Genomic DNA, 25,377 nt, shown 5'->3' with positions numbered 1-25,377 from the left:
TCAGAGAGCATTTTAAACGAGAGACTTGAAGTTTGGGAGCAATGTATTTAACTAGTTAAATAGCTATGATGTTCATACACAGCAAATTAAATTCCACCTCCCCGTGTGTGAGTAAAATGGCACGTCACTCAGCGCCTTGGCACTGCCAAAAAGGCCACAATGTGCGATTGGGAAGTTTGAATGGCCTTGATGAAATCCCTAAGCAGCACAGCCATTATACAGTTCAGCTCTCATTGGCTACCCGTGCACTGACTCCCTATCCTTGCTACAGACATGCAGGAGCTGGTCGTCATGGTAACCCCAGTCTGGGTAAACTTATGGATGCACGTACATATACATGAGAACACTGCGTTTTTTTTTTTTAATAAATACTTCATGGAACGGAGCTAGCGGAGGGGCTTGTGCTAGTTAGCTTCATGACGCTTGAATAGTTTATATGTGCAATCAAATGTCAACTATGACATTTAACTCAAAGGTCCCATATTATACTGTTTTTAAACAAGTTTAAGTAAGTCTCTGAGGTCCCGCAATAGTGAATCGGAAGTGGGTTGGCCAAAATGTAGCATTGACGCTGAATTTTAGACAGTTTAGAAGTGTTTTTTGTTAGCCATACAGGGAACACGGCGTTCGTTTGCCCACAAGCGTGTGCCTCCACGAACAGCTATTGTGTACTTTATCCACATTTTATATATACACACTGTAACTCTGCACACACGTAAAAGATGTCACATGTAATTTACAATAATGTAACATGAAGGAATGGGACATCATTGCTAGCATTGCTATGTGAGCTACAATGCTAACATTATAGTCGCTTTTTAACAGAAGCATTACGCTAGGTTAGTCTGTTCACTGAAGAAAAACAAAGTGATAGCTCCGTGTCTGTAGCTGACTGAGAGACAAAGAGCTCCAGGCCTTATTTTAAGTGTGTAGCGAAGCCTTTTTTTCCCCCCAAACCGTCTTCTGCAAAGAAGTGTGGTCTTCTGCATACGCTCATCATGTCCACGAGGAAGGAAGAAGTCCTTCACAACGTCATGAAAATCCGGAACTTCAAAAGTGACCGTTTGAGTTCCTCATCTCTCAAAAGTGCAGCAAACAAGTGAGGGAGATGATAGAGTTTTCCCATGTTTGGTGCTCATAAACAGGCTTGAGGGACACACATTACTGTTACATTACTAACATCTTTAAAAAGTAAATTGTGCTACAGTAAATAGGGCACCTCTAATAGCCCAAAAGATGCGTGGGACATACAGTACACGATACAGTTGTTGCCAAACTATGGCTCAGACTGAAAAATCTTAAAAAAAAAAAAAAAAACCAACAACTTACGTTTCAAGGCCCAGTAACCTTTTTTAACACTAGCATATTGCGCTTTCAAAAGCAAGAAGAGAAAATTGTGCTAGAGCAGCAGGATGATGAATGTATTTGACTCATAAACAACAGCAGTGATGATGTCCATGATAATGAGAATAAATGTCAGCCAACAGTACACTTATGAATCACTGATCACTGTTTTCAACTCTATCCTGAGAAACAGAGATTCGAGCCACATTGGAAAACGCAATTGAAATCACTCGCAGTGCTGTGCAGACGTTTTGGGTCACCGATCATTTTGGCAAAGTAAAAAACAGTAAATAGAAGGACAGACACAATTAGCAGGATTCCACTAAAAATACAAAACCATTTTCCAGCAAACTTTGTAGAGGTGTGACACATGGACCAAGGAAGAATCTATTACATTTTAGTGAAGATCTGAGTAAATAATATAATAGAAATGTATTATTACAGTTTGAGTCACTGTGGCACAGGTGTCAAAATCAGGCCCGGGGGCCGGATTGGGCTGTCCTGTGTAAATAACGCACGTTAAAAAGACACTTCTTAAAAAAATTATTTTAATATTATCTATTATTTTTAATGGATTTTTGAACCTCTTTAATATAGTTGCATTTTTATTATTTTATTTATTATTCATAATATTATTATTAGAACAAATATTTTTATATATTTTACTTTACTTGTTTAAGTATATTTTTTTATCATATTAAAAATCAAAAAGACAATCTTTCTTCCTAACATTTTGAAAAGTTCTTAATTTTTGTTGTCAAATCCGAGATCAAAATATTATTTATTATTATCTATTATTAATAAACATTAATTTTTATAAATGATTATATTTAGTATTATACAATAGTTGTATACTCCAAGTTGCGCTTGGCAAAGTGACTTCTGTGATGTAAGTCGGTTGGTAAAACAACACAAACTGAAAATGCTAATTAAATGTGTGATAATATAATGAGGCGGTTATTCATTAATATGGTTTCACAGTTACAGGTGGCCCTCTTAGGGTAACCATAACTGCGATGTGGCCCGCGGAGAAAACGAGTTTGACGCCCCTGCACTATGGCATCAAAGGAACGGTCCATCCTACAAGGATCAAATTGGTGTTTCCCACAGGAATACAATGTAATTCTGTGTATAATTGGCCATGATGCATACGCTGTGGGAGTGCTTTTGGGTTTAGAGGTGGACGCGGTGGATGTCTAACATTGCACGCAACTCCGCAGACGTCAAAAGTGTGAAAGGACCAAGAGTGAAGCTGACGTGGTGATGTCAAATTAGCATTCACGCTGGCTTCGACTGACAAGGTCGTCTAAACGCTGCTTTTCTTTCCACCTTGCAGGATCACTCGCCAGGGGTTTAACACTGTTGAGCCTCCCTGGAGGCCATGTGGGCTGCTGCCCAACGTCAGTGAGGAGAAGAAGAAGAAGCGAGCAAGGTGAAGGTTGTCTCTGGCGAATGTGGACAGTGTGTACATGAAATGTTATGACAATAATAATCGTACGGCTGAGATTAGCATTAAAAGTCATGTGTAACTCCAGGAGAGCTAGGGAGTGAGATGGGTAAGTCCGTGTACTGTGAGATGGTTAAATGGCTGTGTGTGTGTGTGTGTGTGTGTGTGTGTGTGTGCATGTATCTCCCACTGAGATTTTTTCAATGGAGGTGGAATGCCACATGCATCCACAGGGCAATCACTGCTCGAGAAGGGACGCTGACAGAAATAGAATAAAAATAAAACCGGTAGAAAGAGATCCAAGTCAGTTAACGGATGAATTGTCCTATTAGTGAGATTGAAATACAATACAGCAGATAATATACGATAATATAGATCATTGGAGTGTTTCCCACAGAACTGCAATCTATTTGTGGCAGTGTGTTCAACAGGCAGCTTGATAGACATCATTTATAGACAATGCACTAATCCCTTGTTTGTCACGGTTAATTGGTTCCAGACCCGACTGTGATACGTGAATTCCCACAAAGGAGGACTCCTTATTTATAAATATTTTCATAGTTAGAACATACAGAAAGCCTGTTTACAACCTAGTAAACATGGTTTTTAACATTATTACAGCCCTCTAGACATTCCTATTACCCAATATTTTAGATATAATAAGACATATTAGACATAAATAAGACATCACAGACTCACACATTAGCATTAGCAGAGCTCCTTGTTTTTTTTCTGGGCAGCGTACTTCCTAGTGGCTATTGTCTCATCAATGTAACATTACTGACACCTAGTGACCAGTGTAGAATACTGCATCTCACATTGTTGAATGCGTCTTCTGAATGCCTTACATTTCTTTCTTTTTTTTCATTTTTATGCTTGAAAATGATTCATTTGGGCCAGTAGGTCGTAGTCAACCACGAAACAATGATAATTTGTTAAAATTTAGAGTTATTTAGAGTTAAGCCGCAAAATTTGAACCGCCTAGTGGCAAGGGATGACTGTACATTGTCTTATAACATTTATATATAATATCGATAATATTATAGATCTGAAAATTGCTGATGAAATATTTTAAACGTATTTAAAACATTTTAGGTTGAAAAAGGGACAGTACATTCATCGATCAATAGACATGATAGCTACAAAGGGTACATTTAACCATAAAATATAATCTATAATACTACTTTTTTTTTCCAATTACACATATTTTTTTTTAAAAGCATAGAAAAAAGATAATACAGTACAGATAAAAAGGGTATATTAAATTATAAAGTATACATATATAACATAAAGGAATGTAATATTTATTTTTTATGTAATATTTCATTTTAGGGACTACACAGTTAGATTGATAGAACTGCTATAAAGCGTATATTGAACAAAAAATATAAAGATATGCTTTTTATTTGGAATAAAAAAATAAATTAATTAATTCAAAGACGTATTAAAATACTAGGTAGAAGACGTGAACATACAATCTGTAATAAATGCTTTATTTTGAATTTAAAAAAGATATAGTTTTAAATTGTAGGTAGATCGATACTGTAGATGGTGCTGGAGCCCTTGAAAATGAGCAAGAAACCAAACACACACACATAAAACAGATACTATATACTTGAAGAGCCGAGAAAGGGGTCTCATTCTGTCTAGGGATGAGAAAAAGACCCCAAAAAGAAGTGTACCGTACCAGCTAGCATGCAAGCACTCCAGCTCTTGTTTAAAGCGTTGTGAATCTACACAACCGGAACAACAAAATTTGCCCCAGTCAAAAAAAAAAAACCAACAAAAAAAGCCAAACTGACACAGTGCAGCAAAAAAGATAACCACCACTGCCAGGACACCACGCTGCAACTTCAGCTACAGTTGTCTTCTTCACTCCCCTGAAACACGACATGGACCATACCCAGAAAGGTTGCTTTGTGCCTACCTTGGGTGAGCGTGCCCATGAGGAACCGGTAGAAGTATCGAGCCACCTTGGTGAGCTGCCTTTTGCAGCGTTTCCTGCACTGGCTCATCTTGATGCAGCTGTGCTGGAGCTGATGTTAGCACTTGGGTGGCTAGTTTGCCTGGGGAAGCAGGAGTCCAAGGTAGGAGGGGAGGAGAGTATGTTTAGGTAAGAATGTGTGTGTGTGTGTGTGTGTGTGTGTGTGTGTGTGTTTCTCTAAAAGTCTCTCTTCTCCTCCTCCCTCACTCCATCCCTACCCTCTCTGACTCTCTCTCCATCCTCCCCTCCACCTGTAGGGTGCTGGCTGTCAATCATTTGCCGGATGCGTCTCTCCTCCCCCTCACAGTGTGAGCAGGCGGGCGCTCTCGTTGGCTGAGAGGGGCGGAAAATGACGTCCTTGCGCACATGTTGAGAGTGTCTTTCTATCTTTTTGACATCCCACCTTTACTGTGGAGACTTTGTCCTATAAGGGGACATTTTGGCTAAAAAAAAAAAAAAAAAAAAAAAAAAAAAAAAGTTAGTGTGAGCTCATTTCACCCCGTTGGACTGTGTGTGTGTGTGTGTGTGTGTGTGTGTGTGTGTTATACTACAAGGAGGCTGGCTTGAATGGCAGCTGGTGGTTTTTCTCCGGCTGCTTCTTGTTGATGTTTCTTTCCCCTCCCTTTCCACTCACTGCTCATATAACGATGACAGCCTGCAGAAGAGAGACTGCATGTGTGTGCGTGTGTGTGTGTGTGTGTGTGTGTGTGTGTGTGAGTGTGTGTGCGTTAAAGCCAGCTGGAGGTTGTACAAAGTGTCACAGGAAACAAAACAAACCCATTAATTAGCATCACACACTGGATTTACGTCTCTGTCTGTCTGTCTCGGTACCGTCCTCTTAACACAAAGAGGAGGAGGACATAAACGGAGAGGTGAAGGGACAGCTAGACATGAGTTCAAAAGAAAAAAAGAAGGGGGAGGCATAATCAGTTTTCTATCTTTAAAAAAAAAAAAAAGATGGACAAATACTGTAGCAGCCTTGAAAAGCTTTCGATTAACAGATTACGGTGTGTCCCCAGAGGATGAGGCGTTAAGTCTTGTGGGATTGAGCAAGAAAGGTAATTATGTAAAGCCTTCCATCCTGTCTTTATCATCCTGCCTCATTTTTTCCTACCTCTCATTCAAGCGGATGCTGGCAGAGTCACTGACCCCACTCACCTTGCTGCTCCTTAGGACACGGTATGTTTCCTTTCCTAAATTTCTGCCACCTCACGTTCACCCTCCAATGGCGTATTAAAAAGTGATACCGTTACCAGAGCAACCAAGACGACTCCATGGATTTTTTTTTTTTGCGTCAGACGCACGCTTACAAAGCCAAGTGCACACGCCCGCCCAGGTCAGAAAAGAAATCAATCTAAAGGCAGGCAGATGGTTCCCTCTTAGCGCTTACGGCAACATGATGACATGAACAATACATCCCAGTGGACATCTTTGGAGGGGGGGGGGGGGGGGGGGGGGGGGGGGGGGGGGTACTTTGATATTCTTCGGTGCATTACATATGCCAAATGTAATCCAATGTATGCTAAAATATGCTAAACTATTGGAGAAACCAACGACTTTTGTGTTATAGGAGACAAAGCAACTAGTTATTAGCATTGTGTCCAACAATATAACTTATTAATAATGAATATACAGTCATTTTAAGCATTTTAAAGTATAAAAATGGCTAAATGAACTATGATACAAATATAAGGCACTCAAAAGACGTATTCAAAGATGATGGTGATATGTAGTATTTCACACTGGTCACTAGGTGTCAGTAATGTTACTGTAATGTTTGGTGAGACACACAAGCACCAGACTCGATCGACGGAACAACAGGTTTTATTCCTTTTGATTATTTATTTGAATTATCTCACAACAGGCACAATAATCCCTAATAAAAATCCCTATTGTCTGTTAATTGAATGCAAAAATCCTTACATTTATTGATGCAATACATCAGACAATTTTGCCCGGTGTTTCCCGAAACGGATGTAGCTTGGCTAACTTTTGTAATGAGATGACAGCCTCTGCATACATTGCTACAAAATCATAAACAAACTGTAATGTCCGTGCTTGTGGTGAAGGAAGACGTAGTCACCGATGCAATTCCAACTGCATTATTAATGTAAGATATTTTTTATGACGCCCTTATTTTGTTTACACAATTAGACAGGATGTGGCAAAGAGCGCTATTGTTTTAATTGTGTTGAGAATGTCTGCTGACGGTTAAGATGAGCTGGGAGCAAGAATAAACGTGCCTCTCTTCCTTATTTCACTCAGAACTTGCACTACGTCCGCGGGAATCGTAAAACACTCGTTTGTATTAACAAGCGTAAAACACAACACGGTGTACACACACACTACAGCCTGAGCCATACACACACAGTCACACTAGCATGCTGTGCTAAACTAAGGTAACCCTGCTAGCTTCCATTCACGCTAAGACAGGCGTTTTCACGTTTTTTTTCCACCAACTTTTTCTGGTGTTTCAGGTTCAGTGCGATCCATTATTACTCATAACATATGCGGATTTTAGCAAATGTTACATATGTTTTGCCTAAAGTAAGCATTTTTCAGCATAAAAATGGCTAAACGAATAGAATAGAATAGAATGCATTCAGGCTTTGGTGATATGTAGTATTCTACACTGACCACGAGTTGTCAGTAATGTCACTGTAATGCTCAGTAAAACACACAAGCACGAGTCTTGATCGCCAGAACAACAGTCTTTTATTGCATTCGACTGATCTCACAACAGGCACAATAATGCCTAATAAAAACTGTTGCGGCTGTTTGGTCTTTTTTTGTTGCCTAAATTAAGCAGTTTCAAGCATAAAAATGGCTAAATGCAGCAAAATACAAATATGAGGCAAAAGATGCACATGACAATAAAACTCTCTTGAATCTTGAATCTTGACTACATGCAAAGACGTTGATGAAATGTAGTATTCTACTCTAGTCACTAGGTGTCAGTAATGTTACTGTAATGTTTGGTGGGACGCACAAGCACCAGTCTTGATCACCGGAACAACAGGCTTTTATTGTATTTTAATTCTCTCACAACAGACACAATAATCCCTAGTAAAAATCCCAAATAAAAACACGGGCTCAGCTAAAACTCAACTTTGAAACTCCATGTCACTTCCTGTCCGCCTCTCTTTCTCGTCCCTTAGGGAACACTTTTACAGCAACACACACAAACACGAGTCTTATTTATGTCTTAATTAGTTTATTTACTCTTAATTTGTCTTCTACTGTATATTGGGTATTACGATTAGGTAAAGGTGTCTATAGGGGTGTTATTTCATGCCTAGAGGGCTCTAATAATGTTAAAACGTATATTTAGAAGGTCAGAAACTGGTTTTGTATGCTCTAACTACGAAAATAGGAATTAGGGTTATTTTGCACAAAAATATCATCAATATGTCAAAGTAGAGGGAGATATCATTTTCGGCTCATGTTAAGCTATCATGTACTGTACAGCAAACAAAACAGCAACCTCTGTGCTCCACACCATAAAAACAATAGATCCCTCTCCAGGCAGGATGTAATTAATTACCATTTAACAACTCCATTTTGTGTTTAGCGCTCATAGAGGAGAATTAAATGAAACGTCAAACGGGCTCCGTGAAGAGGGTAAAAATAGTCTCCGTCTAATTATTGTCTGTCGAGAGCTATAAAAGTGGTAAAAATGGTGGCGGTGGGGGGAATTACTGCACTGTTGACATGACACTGGTGCGGTTGAGACGTGCAGGAACGAGACCCTGGAGGCCTCAGACCTGCCCTGAACATCTAGAAACCTCATTAAAACATCAGAACTGTCTTTTTTGTCAACACAGTGATAAGTGCATGTCACCTCACCAGCTTCCCACCTGCCTTTGTGTGCTTAAAGAAGGCTGAAAGTGAGATTTGACTACATTTCCTTCATCAACTATGGGAAAATACTAATTGTTATTATTAAATCTTTTGAATGGGAAAATCGATTTCTAAATGTTCTGCTCTTCTTCTGGGCTTCCATGCCGGTATTGTGTGAACGGCCACCACTTCACGGAGGGCAGAAGAAAACAGGCTTCTCTACACATCTTAAAATAAAGCCTGGACAACTATCTGTCAGTGAGCTACAGACATGGCAGCCGTAGGTTTGATCATTTAGATTTCCTTCAGAGAATAAGCTAACCTAAGTATGACGTTGTTGTTAAAATGTGACGCTGTAACTCATATAGCTATGCTAGTGTTGCTAACATTGGTGTCCTCTTGTCCCACTCCTTAATTTTATGTTTTTTGTAAGGGATATATGGCATCTATTACGTTGGACCAATGCAGTGATACAGTACAGTGTACATGTAGAAAGCGGATAAGGTGCAGAATAGCACTTCTTGGAGCCACACACTCTGTCAGAGACAGGCGTAGACAAACGTAGCTTATTAGCATTAAAGCTATGGATACAGAAAATGCCATGTTCTCAGTAGGGCTTACTCAAATCATTTTTAAATTCCACCACCAACTTCCAATGCACCATTGTGGGGAATTATTGTTAGTCTTTTTAAACATTGTTGAAAAATAGTATAATATGGGACTTTAAACAGTCAATTAATGGATCATAATGCCCATCCCTGTTTCAAAGTATGTTGTCAATGGGCTTGTGCATCTGTGCAAGACTCAGCGAGGTCACAGTCATGATGGGAGGACAGATGTGACAGTGATGCGTCACTTACAGTGTCAAAGACACACACACACACACACTCTCTCTCTCAGACACACACACACACACACACATACAAATTGGCTTTTAAATCTGAGCAGCAGCTGCTGAGACCCACTCAACAGTCTATTTAGTGAGAGCATAGAGGGATGGAAGATCGAGTGAAAAGCATAGACACAGGTGGAAACCCTCATCTTCAGGGATGCGCCATATATTCATCAATCCAATAAGTGCAGAATAGAATAGGAAAGGAAATTCATCTCACTGCTTAAGTCACTCCATCTTTATTGTATACCTTATTCCCTTACAGCTGCTTTTTATCCAATGGTGTTATTTGGACTACGAGCATCAGCTACCACTCCCTGAGTCTTTTCATGAACCCTCTGGGCCTTACATCGACTAAAGTGCCACCTGTGTGAGTGTGACATTTCTCTGACCTTGAAATTTGCAAAGCCTGTCAAGGTGGTATTTTAGCGACAAGGACGTAGCAAACAGGTAGGAGGTTCATTTTAATTGGCCGGTGCAAAAAAGGATGATATTTTGGCAGAAACATAGCCAGTGAGATTAAATGGAGCAAGGATGGTATTTAACACGGGAGTCTGTTCTCATGACGATTCAGTAGGATTTTGTACAAAGAGTGATGTCATTAAAAACGGATACTTTCTGACGACTTCAAAAAAAAAAGTAAATTGTAGTAATTAAGGGCGATATCTGGGTGCCCGTAATTACAATTAACGCCTTTGTTCAATTAACCACCAAGTCTCCTATAGTTGCTGGGTGTGTTGTTTACAAAAGCAAATAACCGCCTGTGTCTCTAATAAGCGCCGGTTGAAAAAAAAAGCGTGTTTTGGGGTTTTTTTTTAACAAACTGCACGATGGCAGTAGCTGCATTTTATGTGTCATGAGTGGACAACAGCCAGCAGCTTTATCTACCTCCGCATGCACTCTGGTGGTGTGAAACCCATTTTACACTTGCCGTACCGTTGTTTATACTGGCTGAGCAGTTTCCTCTACAACAACATTGGTTCTGTTGCTACTGTGTTGCGTAATATATCTGTTGACGACCACGCGGTCACAGAGAGCTACGTTTTCCTTTCCACTTTCTCACGCACGCCAAACCATTATTTAGGCTAAACAACAACAAAAAAAAGTTATATACACTCAACAAAAATACAAACACAGCACTGTTGTTTTTTCTCCCATCTTTCATGAGCTGAACTCAAAGATGTAAAACTTTTTCGAAGAGCACAAAAGGCCTCTCTCTCTCAAATATTGTTCCTAAATCTGTCTAAATTTGTGTTAGTGAGCACTTCACCTTTGCAGAGATAACCCATAGCATAATTATTGCACAGATAGGCTAGCCACAACAAAAGGGTCACTCCAAAATGTGCACTTCCCGCTGTATTTACTGCGTTCAAATTTGGGAAATGACAGCGTTTGCAATATACAGTGTGCCCATACCTTTTCACATCTTTGAATTTAAGCCAAGATAAAGTACAGTATTTCCCCAGGAAAATGTGCCACTTTCAGCTTTGTGCAAGCTTACAGAATTTCTACAGACGCAGCGATTCTCATTTTGTTAAAATTAATGAGACTATATATATACCTGTTTGCATTCTATCTACTCTGCAGTTTGCTTATAAATTATCAAGGCATAAACTGTGAAGCTTAAATATGACTTCTGAGCAGGAGGCTCTAGTAGAGCAAATAAATGTTACTACAAAATTTTCAGTTTTTGAGTTTGATCCATGATTGTGCAATGGCAATACTGTAATATAGGAATGCATGCAACACTCCTCCTGCACAATGTATGCAAGCAGCACAGACAACATGACACTAGCGCCATCTTCAGGCACACACTTGAATAGCGTCAACTCAGTGCAGACAACGCGAGGGCAAGATGAGTGATGAGCTCTGATGAGATGAGTGTAACAAAAACCTAGTCAGAAGCTTCATAAACAAATATAAAAACGTTAAAATGTAAAAAAAAAAAAAAATTACCATAGAGGAGAAGAAACAATGTATCATTTATCAACACTGAAAGAGAGAGATAAAACTTGTTGCCCATGTGGAGAGTTTAACGTGAGCCGGACTGTGCAGAATATACCTACATAGAGTATGATGACATAAACAGCTTGTATCCATAAAAACAACACATATTTTATTTAACTCCTTAACTAACAGATACAAGATGAGACTGTCAAAATTCCTGGGAATGCCTCATTCTTGTCTTTAACATATTTTGCAAAAATGTCAGCAAATATGTCAAAATTAAGCTCCTGTTCAAATTATAATATTTTAATAGCATGAAAAGCTAGTTTAATGAAAAATATAGGAGAGGCCAAAAGAAGAAGAGTACAGATTCATCCTTTTCACAATTAGAGATTTTTTTTAATCTTGAAAGAACCTTAGTAATATTCTGCAGTGTCCAGCGTCATTTTAAAAGCAGGACAGGGCCCCTTTAAAATCTTGCATCTCAAAATTAGTTGCCTGCACCACACTAAAACAACCAGTAGATGGCAGAGAAACACCACAAAACACCCTTTGTGTAGGCACTCTCTAAGCCACGTGTCAAACTCGTACCATGGAGAGCCGAGATGTTTTCTCTCCAACCAGTTTCGTCAGCGGGTGATTTAATTCAGTGGTCCCCAACCTTTTTGGAGGAGGGGGACGGGGTTTTGTACATTATAGCTTTCTAATTTAGCTTATTTATTATGTATTGTGCAAAACTAAGACATAAATAACATCTAATTCAAAGCACAAAATGAATGCCGAACCACCATCCACCAGTTCAAGTTCCAGCCAAGTTCTTCCAGAGAGATGATTACATGGCTGTTTAACGTGTGTGGGAAAAGGCAGTGCGCTAGCATGAATTAACTTGAGACAAATGTGCACATTAGCACTCAATAAGCCATCAAAACTTACCTTTATGCATTCCCACGTAGTATCAGCTTTTGAGACCAAATATGAGGTGAAAGAAAAATGGTAAAAACACAGTAGTAGTCTATCTGTGCAGCATGAGATAACGTTAGCACACGCACAATGGACATGTGTCAAGTGAGATGGATGGAACAGAGAGAATCTGTCCATTTTTCAAAATAAAACATCATGGAAATAATTTTTTTCTTTCCGTGCGGCCCGGTACCAAATGACCCCACGGCCCGGGGGTTGGGGACCACTGATTTAATTGATGATCTGCTCTCTGAAATTGAAGGAGGTGTCATTAAAATCACCTGCTTCAGTGACCGTCTGGAAAGAAAACCTGCATCGTCTCGGCCCTCCATGGCACAACTTTGACACCCCTGCGGGTCAGACATGCCATGACTGACTCCATACAGAGTGTGAATAGTCATGTCAAATCATGTCATGTCATAACATTAGTAATGCGTACTGACCAGAATATTACAAATGACTTGTCTTTCAATATTTTTTTTTACTAATAATAGGCCATAGTCAAACATATGAAACAGCGATCATTTATTAAATAATACAGTTTTGAAAAAAGGCTATAGAGCATGGTAGCAATGCGATGTAATGAGGGACGACTGTATACTGAAGCATCAGTGCATTAGTGAATTTGGTCGTTGGGAGAAGAAATACACACTACAGTCCACCAAAGTACACCTAGTACATACATACTACATACGGTGCAGGGTTATTACTAAAATGATTTCTTTGAGGGCATCAGGATACTGGTCTGTGTGGTAAAAGGTGGTGCACAAAAAAAGAAAATGCTACCATTTCTCTGTTGGTGTAAAAGCACAATCTTCTCCACTTCTTGGCTTTGATACCCTGTGGGTGCCTTTTCAGAATCCTTAAGAAGCAGCCCGGGATCAGGCTATTGCTAGATGAAGATAGAAAGTGGACAGAGCAGAGGGAGAGGAGTCACACAAATGAACAGAAGGATTTAAAAAGGGGGATCACTGGAGGGCTACAAATAACCCAGCGGGTTTGATAGCGTGGCTTTCATGTTGCCAACCAAGCTTAACTCCTTAGAGACAAGTGACGAAGATCTCTGATATCCCCTCACATTGACACAAAAGCTCCATGTCTCTCCACTCGGGCTTACACGGAACGCTTCACCGTTACATGCAAGCCTCGCTGTACTGTTCCTCCCCTACCGTCTGAAGGCAGGCAGCAGGTGTTTTGCGACTGGAAGATCAGAGCGCCTCGGAGAGATGGAGCCCCTCTGAGCCAGGCTGCTTGTGTAGGAGGAGGAAAAGATCCTCACTTTCATTTTCAGTCTTTGCTACACAGTTGACAACCAATCACATGTTGTATGTCCATACAGTATGTCTCCTCCCTAAATAATAAAACCATCACCCCTTTAAACCAACCATTCTCCCTGTATGCTATTATGTATTGTAAATTTGAATCAGACAAGAAGTGTGTGTGGGTAGCAGCATTAAATGCTTCATTTCTTCCTGACATCACTCTCCTTTGGAATACATCTTAAGTGCTTCATTGTTATTGTGTGCGCAATGTGTTATTTAAGAGCTTTTACAAAACATAAAAAGGTGCAGACTGACGGCTGGAGAAAAAAAAAATGATACATTTGGTTTTAAAATGGGGGTGATTATTTTGTGTAGTCTAAATTCCAAGTGGTTGTTGCTAGGCAATTTGTATTAGAGCTGTCCCAATACAACCTTTTCCACTTTCAATGCAAATATCTATCCGATATCAAATCATACGCTCTTTTTTTTACTTATTTTAACGGACCCATTTACATCTTTAAGCATCTGGGGTATCTGGGGCTAGGCATAGTATAGCGTGGTTCGAAGTGCTCAATTAAGCATTTAAACCCAACTTTACTCACCACTGACAGGGGCTGGTCATCTTTTCTGTTACAGCTAATGAGTTTGCCCTGTAAAGCTGCTTCGAATGTGCGCTGAGTTTGGTCATATTAAACTCCCCGGTTCTCCTACTTTAACGAAAAATACACATGGCCGACATCACTCCTACTCTATGCTTAACACGTTAGTAGACGCTGTTGTTGGCTCGAGTCTGGAATCGACAACTTGTATCAGAGCACCAGAATCTGAGATTTTAGATGCAGGCCAACATAATATTATATATTTTTTTTAAATATAAAATTTTTCCTGATATCGGCCCAATATCACATCGGGACACCTGCATGGTGCTATTAGCAGAATAAATCCACACAAATGTATAAACAATGCCATAATAACAATACAAACTGAAGTGAGGTTGGCGACATTAAAAGACAATATATACGAATAAAAAACAGCAAAACTAATTTAAATAATGCAGACTAAGTGCAGTTTGTGTTAATTCAATAAAATTATTTAATATATTTTAATATTTACGTAAGCGCCAACAGGACGAAGCGTGTTCATTGGAAGCAGGTGACAATCGGAGAGAGGCTGTTGTTTCCAAACATAACATTTGATTAAACCTTAATGATGGTTCTGAGTGCATGAGAAAGTGGAAAGGAAAACACTACAGTATGTGTGTCACGGCACGCTCAGCTCACGAGACAAGACGATACACGATATTGAGTTCACAAGAATGAACTGAGACTATGTTACAAAACATGACAAAAATATATGACTGGACTGGACTTTTTTTTTTAAATGTATAAGTTTGCTTGCTGTTGATGTGTAGTTATTGGAAGACACAAGACAACAGATTGCAGTAATTTGTTTTATCATTATGCTAAAAGAACTACAGTTCCCATGATGCTTAGGGTGCGGAAGTAGCAAGTAGGTCTGAATTAGACTCTACTATTACATGTTTTGATAGACGTCATATGCAGTGATTGAGTTTTGATCTGACAAAGCTTAAGTAACTTTGATCAAATGTAGAAAGAGTCACATCAGGAGCAAGTGACGCTGGGAATGCCGAGTGCAGGTAGAATTGCAAGGTTAATAGCGTGCGTAAAGCACTTAATGTCCCATTTCAATCCTGCTTTGCGCACTGCCTCTACCATATTACATATTATATATTGTGTATTATCATTCACAGTAGTGATGCCATGGTTTACAGTCTGACAGATTTTCTCTAAACAAGAAATATTGTCGCATTTTAACAATAATTGCAATAATTTCTATTGTACAAACAAAAACACAAAATACAAGAATGAAATGAAACAGGACTGCAAAAGCCAAAGCGCAACCTTTCAATGTCAATATTAATACCACTACGTCCTGACTGTGTATGTGGCTGCGTGCAGAGAGGTCAATTGAGTTTGCTGATGTTGTTTTGGCGTGGTTTGGCCAACAGTAACCTTTTAACAATCATGTGTTGATCAACCACCTCCTTGTCATCCTTTCAACGTCCGGATAGAGGTTAAAATACAATCTTTATCCTTAATGGTTGTGACAGTCTTTAATTGACAGACTTGCAACTAGCTGCTACACTTCCTCAAACATACATTCAACTGTTATTAATGTTCCGGAGGCTAACTGACTTACGAAAAGACAATTGCATTGACGTTTATTGAAAATGTGAGCCATCAAATCGATCAATAACCTCCTGGGGCTTAATAAAGGATCTATCATATACGACGACAATCCTCACATAATTCCTCTTGGTCTCAGCTCCCTTCGATGGCTTCTCGTGAGCCATTAACCACAAGGCTGGCCAGTCTGGTGTGTCTGATGAAGACAGCTGCTGGGTTAAATGGACCATCTGTATCTAAATGATATAATCATTCCTAATAGAACAGGGAGACATCAGTCCCATCGCTGTCACCCAGCCCAGAACAACAGGTCACCTTCACTGCAATTTACTGCCATCCACCTGATTGGGATTCCGCTGACTTGCCTCACTGAAGCAGTGTGTGTGTGGTCTTGTTTTATAATATCGGATAATTACAGTGGAGCCTCTGAAGTGTTGAGTTACCGTATTTATTACTCTAACTGTACAGGCAATGTTTTAGGTATCATACAGTAAAAGGTGCTAATACAGTAAAACATCTCCACTTTGCGCTCTGGATTTCGCAACTTCACTCTATCACGATTTTACAAAAATATATCAATTATTAAATCATGCTGTTTTGTGTTTGAATACGGCCTATTAGTAAAAAAAAAACACATTTTAACAAAATCTACATAGTCTGCCTAAATTAAGCATTTTCAAGCATAAAAATAGCGATGTTAGCTAAAATATCAACAAAGGTATTCAAAAAACACATTCCAAGACTTTGAGATGATATGTAGTATTCTACACTGGTCACTAGGTGTCAGTAATGTTAAAGTAATGTTCAGTGAGACACACAAGAGCCAGACTTGATCGCCGGAACAACATGCGCAATAATCCGAATCAAAACACAGGCTACAGTTGTGATTCACTTATCACGGTCAGGTCTGTAACCAAATAACCTCAATATATGAGGGATTACTGTATTTGTTGATAGTAAAACGTACAAACAGTAAAACTGGGCTCTCAGCCTTAACTTGGAGGATGAGTTGCTTTAGCCATATTTTACTGAGCAGTCAGGAAAGAGACACAGCTACTAAATGAATGTAATTTTTATCATTTTTAAAAATAATTTTATTATTCCTTTTTTTAATCTATCACTGCAACATCACAACAAAATGCAAAAAAACCCCAAAGCACTTGAGATGCAAGATATTTTCGCATCTCATACAACGAGATACACGATGGAAGTTCAGGCTTTAGATTATTGTACAACTCTAGAACCGCATGATGACCAACTTTTAGAGGTTCTGTTGTCTTCTGAGCTCACTGTATATGTTTTTGGGGTCCAAATTGGGCTTGAAGTGTATTCAATTACACTTTCAAAGTTGTAAGACAACACTAGTGGTGACACAATGCAACTTTTTGGTTACATTTTGGACTTTCAGCGCGCACACACATGCTATGCAAGGTGCTGCCCACACTAGGCTGCAAGTGTGCAGCCATTGTTGAGAGGAAAGTGTGTGTACCCTACACCCTGGTGGGGATAATCCATCAGAAAGTGTCAGCGAGTGAAGGTGATTCATGTTATAAGAGATTCGACCAAATGAATCCCAACAGAGCTCCCCTTTAAGAGGTTTCATGAGCTTAACTTGAACCTCCCTAAGACCACTAATAGAAAAAACCCATTAAGAACACAGCTGGACTCATGCAGTGTATTAATAACACAACAATATGCACACCATATTGTATGCTAAATCGGAAGATGCACACAAACAGAGGCAAAATCGTGGCCTAAATTTTCGCCACTAACCGAAAACCGAAAATAAATAAAATAAAATATATATAATCATCATTGTCATTCAAGTCAGTTTAGTCAATTTACTACAGAGTCCAGATTAACCCTCTTTACATTCAAAGAAATGTAGAAATATGAAATATTCTAGTTGAACCACATTTACTACTTGGTGGAGTCACGACAGAACATGTACCACCTCCCGTTTTGAGTTATACCGCAGCCGATTAAGGCAGAAAACAAGTTGGGCCTTATTTATTAGGGTGGTGATGGTCTGATGCCAAGGGATGAAATCAGAAATAGATGTACAAATACATGCACTGAAAAATGTAATACAGGTTGTCTGTTCCTCAGCATCGTGTGCCTCAGCCCTTCATGCGGAAGGTAAAACTGGGTGATGACATCACACAATAGCAACACACTGACAATAGAGACAAAGCAGACCCAGCAGCGTCTAAACAACCTCAACGACCACAGTAGGAATTTTACGGATGAGTTTAGTGTGCTAAGGCCCTTCCACCACAACTCTACTCAACCACTCTTTTATGTAGGGTTGGCTATTGTTTAGATCAAACTTTTTGACTCGCGAGCCACATTGGGTTAAAAAATTAGGCAGAGGGGCCGTCTATGTATAGGTGGCATCAAGCAGAAGGACATACTTGCGCACGGTGCAACGAACCAAAAAGACAACATATCCAGTTTAGATATTATCTAGATATCAGTGCCAAATTGGCACAATTGAAACAGTGTCACTGCTTAAATAGATTAAGTGCCACATCCGGTACTTAAAAAAAGCAAAAAAAATGTGTCCTAAAACACTGCAATTTTGTGACACGTAAGTTGAAAAGAATAGTAATAACATAACACAACAATTCAATGATAGACTACCATCACAACAGTGTTTGTTAGTTAATCCTACCTGAATTAACTGCGAAAAAAGAAGTTCTTTACAAAGTCCCCCGGACATGCCCAGAGAAGGCAGACCTAGGCCACGCTGGCGGGATTATGTCTCACAGATGACCTGGGAACGCCTCCCGGGGGAGCTGGAGGAGGTGGCCGGGGACTGGGAAGTCAGGGCTTACGTACTGAGACTGCTGCCCCATGACCCGGACTCGGATAAGCGGAGGAAAATGGAATGGATGGATGGATGGATGGATGGATGGATGATGGATGGATGGATGGATGGATGGAAGTTACTTACAGTATACAAAGTTGTTGCAGGTGGTTGAGTATGCATCTTTTGAGATGAAGTACGAAGTATAACCAAAGCTTCAAGCATTTTGGCCTGTGCAGGTATAAAAAAAAACAAAAAAAACGACATCAAGCGGAATTAGGCGGCAGTAACAACAGTAATCTTGTTTATCAGGATTAATTGGTTCCAGACCCGACTGTGATCAGTGAGATTTTAGTCACAATTTTATTTCAGTTGCAATTCTTTTGGTTGGAAATGACTGGAATATTATTTTTGTTTTCTGTGTAATTTATAAGATTGTCATTGAAAAATCAAGTGACGCCCATTTTTCTTCCCCAATATACATGTATATTCCACTGTCAAATCTGTGACGTCTGAGTGTGTTCGTGTAAATGAACACAACAATGCAGACAGGAGCCTGGCCAGAGACTCATGGGAAATCAGTGGGTGTACAGCTATGGATCAGTAACAGGAGATGGAGGCTAAGTATTGGTTTCGGCCACTTTAACACTGTTGTTGTGAAAGTGTGTACCTGTATGAAATGGTTGACTTATGGAGAGGTTGAAATCCACTTCATTTTGTACAAAACGGTGGGTGGTGGAAAAAAAAACCCAACAACTTTGAATGAGATCTTACAATCCCCCAAGATGCTGCTTACGGCGAAGCTGTGTCGATCATCAGACATACATAAATAAAGAGCAGTGTAAAGACGAGACAAACAGTAATCTAAAAATCACAGTGTGTCATTTAAAAAGGGTAAATTAGTGCTTGTTCGCACAATAGACATGGTTTTGATCACTGTTACTACAGTATACTACACAACCAATTTCTATGATGTAGCTTTTTTCTTCATTTCAATTGTAATAAAGCTCTTGAATATCTGCTTAAGTGTTATCTGCTGCTCATAAAACGCTGCTGTTTACCATTTTGCCCAATAATAATCACTTTTTGGTGTATAACCCGGAAACTATAGGAAGGACAGCTGGCTTTGGCTCTGGCCACCCAAATTGTGGTCAAAAATGGATGGAAGGAATAAAATGCATGAGAATGTTTTATATTTCGAACGTTGTTTTTAACAATGTGACTTCTATGTTTTACTTTCAAGTGTCAGTGGAAAAAAATGGAAAGAAATACCTGTATATTTTTATATTGTGTTAAGAAATGCCTGACAGCCAGATGCAGTCATCAAAAGAGCCATAGGTTCCCCTTCCCTAGCACTACAAAAAACAATGTCAAGTGTATGTTAAAGCTTTTCTAGCTTTCCATATCAGGTCAATACATAAAGCTCCCCATTACACAGCCACCCTGAGACAAAGTCCAATATCGTATTTCACTCCAAGCATGTCAAATCCTACGTTCATTTCCCAATATTTCATTAAATGTTGAGGCTGTTGTTATCAACAAATACTGTTTCCTTACTGTGGTTGTCAGTTTGAGCCTATTCACATGCTTTTCCGATGAAACAGACGCCATGGCAGTCCATCGAGCTACAACCGAGCAGGGTCTTGGGCTTGTTCAAGATTTGTGGGCTTATGGCGTAACAACAGTTTCAATGAAGTTTTCAATCATTTTGTACTCAACATGATCTCACACCCTCAAGTTACAAGTGTGGATAAATAGATAGATGTACAAACAGCCACAATCTTACTGACACTTGAGACCAAAATTGTGCATTTTGAAAATACTACTGTGTAGGTATTCTTGATTTTATAATTCAGGTAAGCTCCACTTTACAAGTAGTAGCAGGCTCCTGATAGACAAGAATCTCAAAATGACAATACAAGACTATTTTGCTAATTTCTCAAAGCAATAGCACTGTAAAAAGTTTTGATTGGATTCTCTCTAAGGTGATTTCCCGAGTTAAATGAACAGCAGTTCAATTCCAAACAAGAAAAAGACTTCATCGTTTTATCACGTCATCACCTCAGGCAACTTTGTAGTTTCGATCGCGGATGTTGTGCTTCTGCCACCAAATCTTCAGTTCAATGAATGCTGGTAATAGGCAGAGATAATAGAGACAAGATTAACTTAAACGATTTCAATTTTGTTTTTTTGTTTTGTTTTACTTCTAGCCTTTCATCCTTTCTTCAGAATTTCCTTTCAGCATTTCCACTTTGGACTACAATATACACCTTGTGCTCGTTTCTCCTGCAGGGCGTTTTCCTTTCTTCTGCAAGGGTCAGAGGGAGAGAGAAAGAAGCCTGAGGTAGAGTGAGACATGCTGTGGAGAAAGAGAACCTCTCAAGACTGCACAACTTTTATCTATAATATATAGTGTGACTCATTTAAATGCAGCCTTACTGCCCCGTGCTCCAATTTCGTTAAGTCTCCTGGAATCAAGTGTGAACCACTTCATCCACACAAACATTGGAAACCCACTTTTCTCTGTGAGGAAAGCTGGACTTTGCAGCGCTGCAATGACGCTTCGGTGTTTTTGTTCATTTATCAGTTCCACTCTTATCGACCTTATCTCAGCCAACCAATTTTACCACCGCCCACTATTCAATTTTCTCTCTCACATTCATTCTGAAGCTGTTGACACACATAGTTTGGTGTGGAAGTCCAAAACAAGACAGAGGTGGTAGCAGGGAATGCCCTATTCGATATTGGTCCGATATCAGCAAGTATCGGATTACACGTATCAGCCTGCATCTATAATGATATTGGCTAGAACATACAAGCCATCTATTCTTGACTCCGCCCCAGCACATCCAAGCCCACAGCCAAATATAATGCGCCTAAATAGAATCACTGTGGTTATTATGGGTGCAGACAGGTCCGAACATCTACGTGGGTCGATGTGTCTCATCTTAAGTAACTCTGATGAAATGTAGAATTACTACAATAAACACAGCGACAGCTGTTCAACTTCGACGGAATAAACAGCTACACGTCACACGCTGACGCTGAGAACACCGAAGTAGGTTGGATGGCAAGGTGTGCGTAAGCACTTAATGTGCGCTTCCAATAATGTTGTGCACATTGCCACTCCTATATTACTGTATTATCATTCATAGCAATGCCATAGTTCAAAGTCTGACTGGCTTCTGGCTGCCCTGTTCTCGCGGTACAGCTTTTCTACAAACGACAAAACTCGTCACTTTTTAATCTTGCAAGATGTCTTAATAGACACCCATTCTATTACGGTATCCATCAAACAAAAATGTACTCTGTGTTTGAATGTTTAACATCTTTATTTACACCTTTTTCCACTGACATGCAAATCAATCATGCAAAAATGTTCCTTAAAACATTGCCTGTGCAGTGTTCAGGTTTTTGATGGATTTTTGAGAGGCTGATACCAGTTTCAATCTGGACTCCTTTCCAACAATGCCGGTTATTACACGACACAGACATGACTGACTGGGATAACAACACAGCGCTTTATTTTAAATGTGAGGATGCAGGCATAATATTTTTCAAAGCATTCATTAATTAAAAAGTTGTAAAAGTTTTAATTAAAAAGATGTGAGTTTTCATCGTTCGTTTACACAACGCATTACTTTGGCACAAAATCAGTTAATTCTCTAGCGAGCAGGCTCTTAGAAGTTTTGCGAAAGGTCAATTTCCAATAACTTAAAATGTCGACAAGTTAATTATGAATAAAAAATGCAAAATACAAGTGCACTCACAGCTGCAGGGAAGGGATTATGAAGAAAAAAAAAAACAAAGTACAATTAGTATAAAAACAACTGGTGGTTCCAGCATTGTGACAGTCATATTTAATGGTACTTTGATTCTGCACTTGCAGCCAACTAAGCTCCTGATGTTGACTAAAAGTGCAAGCCAGACTCCAGCTGACCATCAACCGTCACAGACAAAAATATATGGACGATTGAGTAGCAGTTCAAACACTGAGCACTAACTGGGCTATGTGTGTTTGCACCTTGCTCATAAATGATGAATGAAGTTTCTTCTGTTCCGTATATCTCCAGAGTAAAATTAGCTCCGTCTAAAACAGACATGCACCTAAGGCTATACACTAAAAGCCTAAACAAACTCACACGTGTTTATTACTGTGGGCAAACACAAACGGATGAGTCAAGAAGTGAAACCGAGTGGGTGAACTTGGCGAAATGACAGCAGAGAGACGCCTGGGGAGAGAGCTGAAGGGGAGTAAGTGTCACGTCTCTGACAGCGAGCATTAATGGCTGTGAAATAACCCCCTATTATAGCAAAGGACTCCACACATATACAAGTACAAACACACGGACATACTACCAAGCAATCAATCTGTGGTTCTTTGCTTCCCTCCTGAGAGTTCATGAAGCGTTAGTCAGTTTGCACAATGTAAACTCACATGGATTCAAATGACACTTTACATGCAAATGATATTTTACATGCAGGTTGTGTAGCAGCTGTGTTTTTCCTATAGGTTCCATAAAGCAGCAAAGGCCAGAGAGCCTCCTGCTACACTTTGTTGCCTTGTTACTTTGGAGAACCTCCCAGCAAGCTGCCTGCACACTAGCCACTCGAGCGTGGTGTAGGAGGAAGTGAAACACCAATGTAGGAGTGAAGTGTCTTACATGTGACAAAACACACCAGCTGTGTCTTTCCAACAAGCATGTGCAGGCGGCATCCCCCACAAAGAAAAGTGCAAGTGAGGGGATTACAAAAACACGGAAAACTAAAGTACACCTGAATGCCCCTGACAGCAAGATACGCCTTTAAAGTCCAAGATGCTCCACAAGAGCATCTTACTCCAAAAGGAGGGGCCTCAACAACGGATGTTAAGAGTAGAAGAACATAAGCAGAGAAGAAGAATGTACAGTGCAACCTCAGTTAGAGTACACCCCAGTTAGCGTATTTTTCCGTTTACGTAAAAAACTTGGGCAAAAATCTTGCCTTGGTTTGCAAACATTTCCCAGTTTGCATCTTGTCATGTTATTAATGCACTGCGTGAGTCTAACGTGAGGTGTTTTATACCCAAAACATCCTTGTTAGCAGCTTGTTAGCATGAAAACCGGAACCAGAAGTCATTGTCCCCCTGCTCTGTCGCCCGTCTATGATGTCATCAGCGGCTAACTCTGTAACTCTTTGGCAACTAACACAGTTACGCAACAAGTCACCGCTTTTCTTATTGATCATGGTTGGAAAATAAAGTTGCCAGTGCCAGCATTTTGATAAAGAATGTGATAAACTATTGAATTCAAGAAATAACACATAGCAAAACACGAAGGTGGTGTCGGAATTATCCCTGCTATAAATGTTACGTTAAATGTTAATTTATCCCTTTCGTTCATCATTTATATGCATTTCAAATTGCTTCCTGTATGTAAAACTATAATTGTAAAACTAAATACCTGTTACGTGTTAACATTTCTGGTTGTCCGGAACACGTATGGAAAAAAATGGATTGGCTTAGAGTACATGTCGGTTAATGACACGAACCGAGGTTCCACTGTACAGTGGAAGTTATATTATATAAGGAGACGCACATTCCAAGTAGTAATACTCCACCGTCAAAAGAAGCATTTCCACTTGTTAAACGGACCGTATACCTCTCGCTCGCTCGCATCCCCACTTTAGACAAAACATGACCAGAGAACATGTTTGTTCAAAGAGATGATGCCTTCTTTTTAATCTCAGGTGGTCATGAACCCAGAAAATATACCAAAAGATGGGGTGACTGTGTAGGCTAGCTATGTGAACATAGGCCCACTTCCATGAACAAAGCGAGGGCCACTACTGTGCACAAAAACCATCCCCACGGTGCTGCTGCTGAAAGACAGTGGGAACAAATAATTTTTATTAATCAGGAGGTCTGCTGGGTTTTAAGCATCGCCCCTGGTGCTGAGGTAATTTGAAAGTGATGCGAAAAGCAACGTAAACAACAGCATTATTGTCAGCAGCACCATCACCAATACATTTTGGCGACTCAGTCTAATAAGAACAGAGCAGCTTAATTAGGCAGGCCATGGTACAGTAAGTGATAGTGGAAAGGAAAGTTTGTAGTAACAGGATGCTTCTTTGTGTTTTTGGAGGGTGAACTACCCCTTATATAATAATTTAGCTTTTATAGCATGCAGTTTCCACAAAAGATTGTTTGCAGGGAGGAATGACATAACAACCGGTGCAGGTCTGATGTAATACGTATTTTATTACCTGTGACCCCAATCTACAGAAATATTTAAGTAGATTTTTAAATGTAAAATCTACAATAATTCTACTAAAAACAACAAGAAATAATAAAAGAACTGATAAAAGATAACATTTGAAAACATGTACACATAAAATTAAGGCTAAATGAGTCAGTAAACTATGAGAAAGTATTATATTGATAATATACTATTGATAATAATACATTTAACAATTTGCGGAATACATTTTTAATAATTCATATGCACTATAATTGCACATTGACTATGAGAAAATTATTTGTTAAAATATATATTCAAATGTAATACATACAATATTGATTATAACAAAATATTTTAATACAAAATAAATTACAATAAAGTATTGGAACAACAATAATAATAATAATAAAACGTTTTTAAAAAGGAATAAAATTTAAACATTGGGTCTGGCAGGTTGACAAAGAACA

The 25,377-nt window shown here is 39.4% G+C and overlaps 1 protein-coding gene across 6 annotated transcripts in view; it reads right to left on the bottom strand.

Annotated features, from left to right (window-relative positions):
- LOC129194443 (Kv channel-interacting protein 2-like) overlaps positions 1-25,377 on the bottom strand; it is a 128,878-nt gene that overhangs the window by 77,235 nt on the left and 26,266 nt on the right. The window contains exons 1-2 of one of the 6 annotated variants that reach the window (XM_054799715.1): positions 5,327-6,107; positions 4,719-5,218 (exon numbers count right to left, since the gene is read on the bottom strand). The exons of 4 other annotated variants lie outside the window; for them this stretch is intronic. In XM_054799715.1, coding sequence (XP_054655690.1) covers positions 4,719-4,806 — 88 coding nt within the window. In that variant the 5' untranslated portion in view covers positions 4,807-5,218; positions 5,327-6,107. Of the gene's footprint in view, positions 1-4,718; positions 5,219-5,326; positions 6,108-13,200; positions 13,307-25,377 lie in introns of those variants that run through there. One more of the 6 variants, XM_054799719.1, reaches the window with a different exon arrangement.

The sequence above is a fragment of the Dunckerocampus dactyliophorus genome, chromosome 14, assembly GCF_027744805.1.
Source record: "Dunckerocampus dactyliophorus isolate RoL2022-P2 chromosome 14, RoL_Ddac_1.1, whole genome shotgun sequence".
Lineage (NCBI taxonomy): Eukaryota > Metazoa > Chordata > Actinopteri > Syngnathiformes > Syngnathidae > Dunckerocampus > Dunckerocampus dactyliophorus.
Note: the sequence above shows the minus strand (reverse complement) of the source record. Positions and strands in the feature narration are given on the sequence as shown.